This window comes from Mizuhopecten yessoensis, unplaced genomic scaffold (assembly GCF_002113885.1).
Source record: "Mizuhopecten yessoensis strain PY_sf001 unplaced genomic scaffold, ASM211388v2 scaffold11039, whole genome shotgun sequence".
In the NCBI taxonomy this organism is placed as follows: domain Eukaryota; kingdom Metazoa; phylum Mollusca; class Bivalvia; order Pectinida; family Pectinidae; genus Mizuhopecten; species Mizuhopecten yessoensis.
This window is the reverse complement of record NW_018408848.1, coordinates 402,112-413,139: the sequence shown is the minus strand read 5'-3', so window position 1 is coordinate 413,139 and position 11,028 is coordinate 402,112. Positions and strand designations below refer to the sequence as shown.

The following is an 11,028-nucleotide window of genomic DNA, read 5'->3' as shown; positions in this document are numbered from 1 at the left end:
CCCACCCACCCGCCAACCCGCCCGCCCGGTCACGTGATAACATAATACGTCCCCGTCTTCGACGGGCGTATAAAAACCTGTATACCATGGGTTATCACTGATGAAATTCCTGTTTACCAGGGTTTATCACTGGTAACATTCCTATTAACCAGAGGTTATCACCAGTGAAAAACCTGTTTTCATGGGTCATCACTGGACATAGTCCTGTTTCCAGGGATTGTCGCTGGTGAAATTCCTGTTTACCAGGGGTTTGCTGTCTCTGTTTTTCGCGAAGCTCTTTGATAGCTAGTTCTTACATTGCATGCTAATCTTAATTATATGTTCTCATGAAAAATTTAACTTAACTCCAAATAATCCTACAGATGAAATATGTAAATGCAATAAAATCTGCAGAACTCTTACTTTCAGTGTGATAGTCTCCGAGAGTTTCTGTGTGATGCCGTCATTTACAGACTTGTGAGCAGCCTCCTTTAGTTTCTCTGTCCTCTCGATGGCCTCCTTAAGTTCCCTCCTGAGGTAGCCACTCCTGGATCTCGCCTCCTCAGCATCCAACAGCGACTGGTCAGCTTCGGGTGTGAAGGGCCCCAGAGGATCAGCCTGAGTGGTGGCCAGTGCCAGACGAGACAGACGGCCATCGAGGGAGGTTTTACTGCGGTGAAGGCTCCCTGGGCCTGCCATACAGCTTGCAGTGTTACTGATTGAAGATAGGGCATGGTTCAGCAGGTCCAACACACGTGAGCGCTCCTGTAGGGTGGCAAAGAGGCGGCGACGCGCGGCATCTAGTACCTACAAATAACACAACGGCACATGTAAGTTAGGCAAAACATTACAAATTGCTGTAAGTAAGTATGCACAACACAACTAGATTTTTACATCACATGATAACATTATATATATGTTACTGTAGATAATCATGTAGGTAAGTTAACTACATCAAAAACTATTAAATACTAACCTATAGCTATTTACCATTACAATTTCAAATTATAACATCAATATTGGAAAATTATACAAATTCAAAGCTTCAATAGGAATGATATGCTAATCTGTAGTTGTCTTTCACTGGTACATGTACTACAAATGAATATTAATTACAATTAGTATTTTGGTATTATTTGTAACTAAAGAACATTTTTGATCAGAAATTGTCCAGATTTTTCTATCACCATTTTGCTTAATTTTATTCCTTACATACTGTTAAATCTGAAATAATTCTTATAATAATAGCTTTACTGTTATGTAGTGCACGCTAGGAAGATGCATATGACAAGGCCACTGATATTAAATGTATTTTCAATACTATACTGAAAGTGTGCATTTAAAAATAAAGTTCAATAGATTATTAACTTTATTCTTGTTCTATACTGACACATGATAATGACCAGAGTAGGGTGGCTATTTGACAGGCCTCACCTGAAGTTGCTGCTGGACAGACTTCAGCTGTGCCTCTAGTGCCTTTTTACAGTTCAACAGGTGAGCTCGCTCAGCATTGAGTAAATCATCAGCTCCATCATGTTCCTGAAATGATAAAAAATATATCATTTATCAATCTTGGTATGGACGTAAATTATTTGAGAGGGGAAAAAAATGGAGAAACTATAAGCAAAGAAAATTAAAATACTCAATTCTAATTACATGTACATGAATTAACTTATTAAAATGAAAGGAAACTTTTATTTGTATTAAAAGTTTAATGTAGAAATCAGTTTAACAGTAATTTGGCTGGTAGTCTTATTACAGTGTAATGGGGTACATGTATGTACAAATTGTATTGCATAACCTTTTGATGTGCTAAAGTTGTATAACAAGCCTTATAGTACAGCAATCTCACACAAGGTATAGCTTGGCATAAGGTACCCATAGCTATATCTGATAGCACAGAGATATGTGTCAGCATGGTTAACAATTGTGCCTTATAAACTATATGTGTATATATATAGGTGCCATAGGATAGAGAACAACATCTGAAAAAATGTTTGCCAGATTTACCAGTGGAGAGAACAATAGCTGTGCCTTGTTTATGGAATTGCATTAGTTTAAACCTTTATCCATATACAGTGTATTACCGTTTGTTGGTGAGGTTTGGTCTGTATACCTAACACATACCTTTGACCTGGGTGTTTAGAGGTGTGTAACCATGAATGGTTGCTATTGTTAGGTAAGTATTTGTATTATAACCAAGTACGGTTCTCCAGACGCTCTTATGGTATTATACACCTTTGTTACTCCAAAATAAAGCCACACAAATCAACGATAATAACACTTTTACTCAGCCTACCATACACAAAATAGATTTTTTCTTTTCGAGCAGTGTACATGTATGTACTGAAGACTAGCTATAATAAGAAATATAAAACAGTCTTCTTTACAAATACTTTATACTATAGTATCTAAACAATTGTTTTACAAGTTCATTGATATTTCAAGTACTAATATACCAAGTTTACTATTATAGACAAGTTAGATTTTTTTTTACCAAGTTCTGTGCACTAGTACAATCAGGTATATCAATACCATTGTCTTAATTCCATTGTTTCTATGTTAAGACATTTTGAGACATGTAAATTGTTTTAATCTTGTGTTATATGATCTTATTTTTTTAGGGATATGACAACTAAAACAATTAAAAGAAACAACTTCAACCTGGTAATTGATACAAGAGAATATGTAGAATCTGCCCTAGAGGTCACTTAGGACTAGCGGTAGTAACTATTACACATTTTATAGACTGTATAGTAATAACAGTCTCATTCTCATCGAATTCATCTATTTTCAGTCAAACTGATTATCATAGCCAAAAATTATCTGGAAGGACTAAAACCTGTCCTCGTATGTGTGTATAAAGGTTTTACTTATTGACACAAACAATGTACATATTAAACGACAGTTGTTTGTGTCAGAATTAAAACATTGATACACCATTCTAAACTGATCAATCTTATTGAAGATTTTCCATATGTGTATAGAAAAATATTCACAAGAAGAAGGTTAATTTATATACCAGAATATGTACAAAATAATATATATATATATATATTTCATTTTCTTCTTAAAAAGAAGCGACAACCTGTTGTTCTCTGAATGAAGTACCATTCCTTTGTTACAAGTCTGGTTCAGCTAAGTAGATTTCTGTGTGCCAGTTTTAATTAAGGAGAGAATCAATACATACTAAAGGTAAGGATGTTTGGCCCTATCAATGGTAAACCTCCCTAGCACAATCTACAGGCTAGCATAGGAAATGTGCTAGTGGTCTATTTCAACAAACAAACTTCCCCCTATACTAGTCACAATAGATTGGCTCCATGGCAACTCTCCAGTACACCTACATCTCCATTACCGATTCTACTGCCAACAGTTCATGAAAGTTCACCCTGCACCTTTTGAATTAGCTTTATAGAAATGCCATTGTTCAACACGATAAAGGTGGAATGATCCAGCATGGCTGGGGTACTAGACCTGGGAACCGAAGTCATTGTTCAACACGATAAAGGTGGAATGATCCAGCATGGCTGGGATACTAGACCTGGGAACCAATGTCAATGTTCAACACGATAAAGGTGGAATGATCCAGCATGGCTGGAGTACTAGACCTGGGAACCAATGTCATTGTTCAACACGATAAAGGTGGAATGAATGATCCAGCATGGCTGGGGTACTAGACCTGGGAACCGATGTCCAAATTGCAATATTAAACATTACACTGTAAGCACTCATTAAAAAAATACTTTTTTTTTCAAGTTCAGTACTGGATTATATTACAATTGATTTAATTTGCCATGCATTATGAATAATAGTTTTACAAAAATAAGAAAAGTTCTAATGTCAAAAAGTGTTAACATAAAATGCAATCCCTATTTAAGTAATACAGCATGTGATGCTCAAAACTACACATTATAATTGTTTGGTAAAAAATAGTTATTGTACGAAACATCTTTGAATATTAATAGTGGAAACTATAAATGTTTTTAATATAATTCCCTTTAAAGACTCATTATCTGTAAACGAACATCAGGCATATATTTTCAAAGTAATTAGTGCAATGAATTTTTTACTTAATTTTGTAATGATAAAAATGTCCATTAACAGTATATTACATGCAATGCATTACTGGGTACATAGGAAAGGAAAGTATTACAAAACATTAACAATACACATTACCCTAGGACTGTGGGATCACTTACTTTACCTAGATACCAATAGGTACATCTAAATTATTCATATCCCAATCCCTGAGCTGGTGGTACTGGTTTATTGTTCTATATCTGTAGCCACACATTTATCAGTGAATCCAGACTTATAGCACAGTGAAACCTAAGGCTTTACCAAAGACGAAAAATAAACCCAATACCCAGGTAAATCATTTCTGGGGTTTATGATAGTGGGTTAATTAACTTAATTTGGTAAACCCAGTGTTACATGATACAGATGTAGCATCTTGTCAAACTGTTATAACTAGCTATCACCCCATACTTTCAAACAATCTATTATATGTAACTTTCTGACCAGTATTTGAACAATTCAATTAAGTCTAGTCTCACTTTGACAATTTACAAAACAATTGCACAGCGCTGCGCGGTTCTAGCTTACATACTTGGGGCAGGAAAATGACTAGTGTGTAGGGAAATTGGCTTAATAATTCATTGTTACAAGCCTCACCACCTGTAGGTGTGGTAACCAGACAATTGTTTTGTTTACATTGGTTACGACCAGCCATTAAGCTACCTAACAGCTGATGATGTATGTAAACATAAACCGGTCGACTGGTAGCTGTTAATGCTGTAGCACAGTGGCCTCTTTCTCAATGTTCTAATGCCCTTATTTCTTATCTTTTGCTGATTTGTTTTATTGCCTTTTTTATGTTTTCTACCATTTCTACCTCTTTTTATCCATATCTCTTGGGTCAATCTTTGTTTATACTGATGCCACTCTATTAATCCTTCATATTTTTGGTATTTCTGTGTTGTGGTCTGTGGTCGGTTTTGTTGATATATAGATATATTGGATTACATTAACCAGGTTATGTTATTTAACATGTTTGATGTCATTGTGTTTTTTGTGTATTTTTTTTTTGTCTTCAGATTTTGTCTCCTCCCTACAGTAAAATATGGAAGACTGTTTCCAGATGATGGAGGCCACAAGGGCCACTTTAAAGTGCTATCTTACTGAAATGTGATAACCTGCTAGGCAGTGGGCACTATAGCAACTGTTACACTGAGGACCACCGAGGCACAGTAAACTGGCATTAAATCATCCCCACCAGGTTACCTGATGATTGATAGCTAAGAAGTTCATAATCTATAACAACCAGCCAGACAGTAATAGTTTCTTCTTTCCTAGAAGTTATAGTTATATAAATAAGATATGATAATTAAAATATCAATTGATCATTGATACACTAAGCGTGATTCAGAGTGTACATCTCAGAGAAAATCCTGTAATATTTTCTACTAAAGAAAAAGAAACAATTTCGATTTTGGTTTGATCAAATTTGGATTTATTTTGTTTTGTTTGTTTTTTATGTCCTATTAACAGCGATGGTCATTTAAGGACGTGCAAGGTTTTGGTGGTGGAGGAAAGCTGGAGTTCCAGAAGAAAACCTCTGACCTATGGCCAGTACCTGGCAAGTTTGGAAGGAAGGAGTTTGGGATCAAAATGTCATTGGAAATTCATAGCCATTAAATATATTGGAATACATACATGTACATTGTATGATAAAGAAAATCAATGGAAAAATTCTATACTTTGATGCATGTTCTGATAGCGGTTTAAAATTGACAGTATATTTCCCAAATTTGACACTTCAAACATGGAAAAGTAATTAAGCAATTTTTTGCTAATTTTCTGCTTTTGATTTATTAAGTTATTTTCCTCACTCCATCGGCAATAACAGAGGAAGCTATACTTCCACTGTATGCAGCTAAATCAATACACTTCACAGCCAAAGATAATTGCTTCTTAACATTATCAAACATGATTGAAATACTGAGATATTAAATAATGCACAGCCCAAGTGCAAACAGTTGACACTAACACGGCCCATAAATACTATAATTACTGGTCTCTCATAAAGTCATATTCATTTGGAATATATACTTTATATTATAATACCATGGCTTTATCTGGGAATTTTTGGGGCTTTTTTTCCCAAAATGAAACAAAAAGCCCCTTTCATAATTAATAAAAATAGGTTTTGAATATGCACAGTTCATAATATTATACTTATATGTCAATTAACTTAATTATTTCACTGCTTACATGTGATCATTTCTAATCTTTCCTGATGTTCCAATCAGCTACATATACGCAGGGTAAGTTTTTCAAAATCCAACCCAAGTTTTTTTTGATGCACCCCCTGTTCTGTGCTCTTCCAACTCTTTTTTGGCCATGCAATGCTTAAAATATCAAAGGCATTCCAAGCAAAGTCTTGCAATGTTTTTTTATAGGGTTTCACATCAACAGCTTAAGTCATTTAAGGATCTTGTAACGGTATCTCTCTATCACTATAATGTTGGACATCACAGTGATGTCAAAAATGGTAATGAGCCAGACCGTCCGGTTAACGTTACATGTTATGCTGTCACATTGGAGCAAAGAAAGACTTCAAGTATAAACCACTTGTCTTACAGATAAACTTGGATAAGGCTGTTTTTCACAATATTTGAAAAAAAGAAATATTCACTAAATAATAATCTCAATCTTGTCAAAAAAAAATATATCTTGATGCATATATATATATATATATATGATGTATAAATCTTCAAGTAAACTGATTGATTCTTTTTTCTTTACTTTTTTTTCTTCAAAAATGCTATATGCATGTAGAAAAACAGTGAATCTAATGCTATTATTTCTAATGAAATGAAACTGGTTGAGCACAAGTGTTGTAACAAACATATTTCGGGAAAATACAGACAGTATACAAAATATGTAAATTATCTCCCCTTGACCAGTGTGAAGATTCCTAATTTTTACCCAATATTTTTGTGGGAATATCTATTTCAAAGAAATTAAAATACATGTATATATGTTTATCAGCAATGATACATTCATTTTTTTACCATGATAGATGTAAATTGTTTTTGATTGAATACTGGCCATTGATCATATGATTGTAACTTACACTGTATTGATTTCTGTGGCTAACCAAATACCAATCACAAGTTAGATTGCCTTTTTTCGTATAATGGGTTCCATACAATAAGTTGGATACATGTTGCTCTTAAATTATTCACCAGTAAATTTACCCAACCTAACAGTTTCTCTAATCCAACCTTTCTAGCCTATAGTAACCATGGAGTGCTGGGTGCATAAAGCCTAATCTCCACCATATAGCAATGCTATTGTACCGGGCAAATGTCAATTTATATCTGCCTAATTCAATTTTAATGATTTATACTACAGAGAGTTCTATTTTATTTACAATCAGGTATTCATCTATGTCTGCTAATACTCACAAACTCGACTGCTATATATTTTATCATCCTAGTATTGTTAGGGAGTTTTCAAACTGTTCAGATGTTGCACATAATACATTATTAGTTTTGATGGTACATGTACCTCATTGGGCTGTTTAATTTTTCTTTAAATATTCGATAACCAATAATCTTCTTTAAAATTTCTTCTACTTCTTTTGGAAAGATGACTTATGCCATATAAACATATATTTTCATTTATTTCATTTTAAGCATTTAAAATTTTGACCAAAATTTTGAATTTTTTATATTGAATTGTTATTAAACAAATCCTAACTTATTTATGACTTTGGTTGTACAAGTTCTTTCAATCTGTTTTATTTTAAATCTTTAAATTCAATATATGTTGAACATTAAAATATCAGTTTCTTTTCACATGAGTAATTCTAGAAGTATGTAGAATAAAACAATGACCACAGTATATTACAACATCTTGGGGGTTGGGGTATAGATTACTTACAAGATTGTGCAAGATTTGTGGCACGTTAAATTATATCATACCACGTACACTATAGAAAGTTTGACTTTTTTAATTGATTATTTGAACTCCCTAACCAGTCCTCAGGTCATGGACTAATACATCTTGAATTACACCTCCCAAGTCTTTACAACCATTGCTGTACACTTACAGTGCAAAATGTCATGCAAGAATCCTTGTGATGAACATCTTAGTTTATAAAAATCATTTTAATTTACATTCAATAATTACTGAACATTTAATACTAGATAGAAACTATCTGAAAAAATCAATTGTCTAGCAGCACCACAGAGAAACATGGCATGCTCTTATAGGTACTGTAAGCATGAAATTTCATTCACAAAAATAATGTATACATGTTTGTTACGGCGATGTACCATTCAAATAGACTCCCACACTTAAAATAACTTGAAAAACAATGAGCAATTTATCAGATTCACAGGTCATAAAAAGTATATCAACATATATATATAATTGACCATGTTTAACTAAATTGCAAAAAACAACACCCTACAAACTTTTCTGCATAAATTTACAGTAACAACATAGAGATGAGGCTACAACCATTCCCAGTGATTATAGAAAGAAAAATAATCCTCTGGGATTCAAGGACATATTTTGAAGAAAAATGATCAACTAATTTTTTAACAGCTATGTTTATCATAAAATTTTGTATATGTGTGTTTTCACATAAATTTTTAAAATACCTGATATGGTATCTTTATTCACAAATCAAGATTTCCTTTAATTACAACTCAACTGACAATAGTTCTGCAAATAACTGCTTTCTAAGAGAACAATATACCGCAGCTGAAAACATATTTTCAAAGAAAGAAAAGAGGTAATAATAGAAGTTCCTAAAGTATTACATTGTGTTGGTTGCTAGTTACTAAAGGTGTTAAAAATTACGATCATGGGTCATGTGTAATTGTTACCTGTTAAAAGCTTTTGCCATTCTTTTATTTAGTCAATACAATACCTCAATAAACACAAAAGTTTCACATGGCTGGTGTCCATAAGTAAAGGCTTTTGTTATACAAGCCTGATTCACATTATCTGGAAGTTCATTGATCAATGGAAATGTTAGCTGCTTGCTGTGTCATGGTAGAGAAAAAAATGTCTGAACAATTTACATCTAAATTGGTGATAACTTATGTATCATTGCATTGATACAAATGTACACACTTTCTAGAGTCTTCAATACATGTGCCACTGCTAGTCATGACCCCCAACCTTTACATATTATTTTGTATTACAACGTACTATTAAAATACAATATAAAATGACAATGTATGTAAGACAACCCAGCTCTTGTTTTCCTCTCTCATGAAATTACAATGTATTAAATACAACTAGACAACATCAAATCACAAAAACAATTGAATTTGAAGAACATTGAAAACTTATGCTAGATGATAAAGGGATACAACAAGTACATCTTAACTTTGGGTTGAAACATTATTTATACTACACTTTCAATATTGACAAAATGGAATGTTTACTTAGATAGAATAGTATTAGTAAGAACATAACATGTCAGACTAGGCATAGTACCTACTCCAACAGTATTACTATTAGAGGTTTACACAGCGAGATACTTTGGACAGGCGCCGTGTCAGCAAAATTGTATCCGATAGAAAAAAGGCAGACCATCACCCTCTTATGTTATAGGAGTAGCATAGTACCCTGAACATTGCAGTGGTAGATCTTGAGTGGCTTTCTAGATTTCAGGATCTCCATTTCCAGCCTCTTGACTTTTTCCTTAAAAAACGTGTCTCTCCAACATATAAATTTATAACAATTCCTTCCCCCCCCCCATTTTTATGATTTTAGACCATCTTCAAACTCTAGAACAACCTATTTTGTATATTATCATCAGTCACCAGGTTTTGGTGACTGATGATACAGTTTGAACCTAGCTGATTCTCTGTAAACTTCTACACACACTTGTTCAACAGAATAGAATAGCAAATAAGCTGTACACTTACTTTAATAACAGGTGAATATGGAAAAAAAGATGCAGAAATTGTTAATTTTTAGTGGGATGTCAATCAGCACTCACCTATTAACATCCATGACAATCTGTCATGAAGTCAACCCAATTTAAACTATCCTAATTGTACATATAATCTGAAGTGCAAATTTTACATAATGCAACATTAAGTGCCATTTATCATGTAAACATACCCTTTCTTTTGAAGGCCTGGATACTCTTATATCTTGACTGTCTTTATTCAACCTTATATCCTTTCTGGTGTGTTCCAAGGATTTTTCAAGTGCTTCTCTTCCCCTGGAGAGGGCTTTTATTTCTTCATTTGTGTCCAAAAGACTCTCCCTGAGTCTGGCTACCACAATTCTAACTTCTCTCGTATATCTGTGAATTTCATCGTTGCTCAATTGGGCCACTGTATCTCGGAGATGAGGGAGGGGGTCAAAGACCCGTCCCACATCACAACTTTTGTCACTCTTTTGAACGATTGTTTGAGATATTTTTATCCCTTTCAATGTACTGTTTCTCCACGATTCGGGCCCTATGGTGGTTGCTGCTTTAGTTCCCAGCATGTTTGCGGATAAGACACTTCACCTCCGTACACAAACAATGGCTGTCAAAGCCTAACTGGTCTCTGTATCCCGTTACGTGTTGGTAAATTATTGACAGATTCTACAAACCACCAGACTGGCGTCGTTCTCTGTGTGACGTTGCTCTTGGAAACGAGCTTCGCGGCCTACTTCCGTCTTCCGTGTGCTTCCGGTTTAAGTTTCTCTTTTCCATTGGTGATAATAACGGTATTGTTAGTTCCATTCAAAGTGAAGGCAAAGTAAAGCTGTGATGTTTCAAAAAATATGTAAATAATTATCAAATACACCAGTTTGTCATACCAACTAAAAATAAAAAATATACCTGTAATATTATCGATTGATCAGAGGGTCAGGTAAAACGAAACAAGGTCAACCCTGGAATGTGAGTCATTTATAACCTTAGTACTGAGTTTGCCCAATTAAAGCTTCCCGTCAACGCAAGATCTTGAATAACGTTAAAGACATGAAATGATGGGTGTTTATTTATTCAAGAAAAAA

At 34.0% G+C, this 11,028-nt stretch overlaps 1 protein-coding gene across 1 annotated transcript in view; it reads right to left on the bottom strand.

Moving 5' to 3' along the window:
* Positions 1 to 10,698, bottom strand: part of LOC110464862 (coiled-coil domain-containing protein 105-like) — a 14,988-nt gene extending 4,290 nt beyond the window's left edge. The window contains exons 1-3 of the mRNA XM_021520307.1: positions 10,138 to 10,698; positions 1,414 to 1,518; positions 403 to 786 (exon numbers count right to left, since the gene is read on the bottom strand). Of these exons, the coding sequence (XP_021375982.1) occupies positions 403 to 786; positions 1,414 to 1,518; positions 10,138 to 10,512 (864 nt within the window). The 5' untranslated portion in view covers positions 10,513 to 10,698. The remainder of the gene's footprint in view (positions 1 to 402; positions 787 to 1,413; positions 1,519 to 10,137) is intronic.
* Between the last annotated feature and the right edge of the window lie 330 nt (positions 10,699 to 11,028).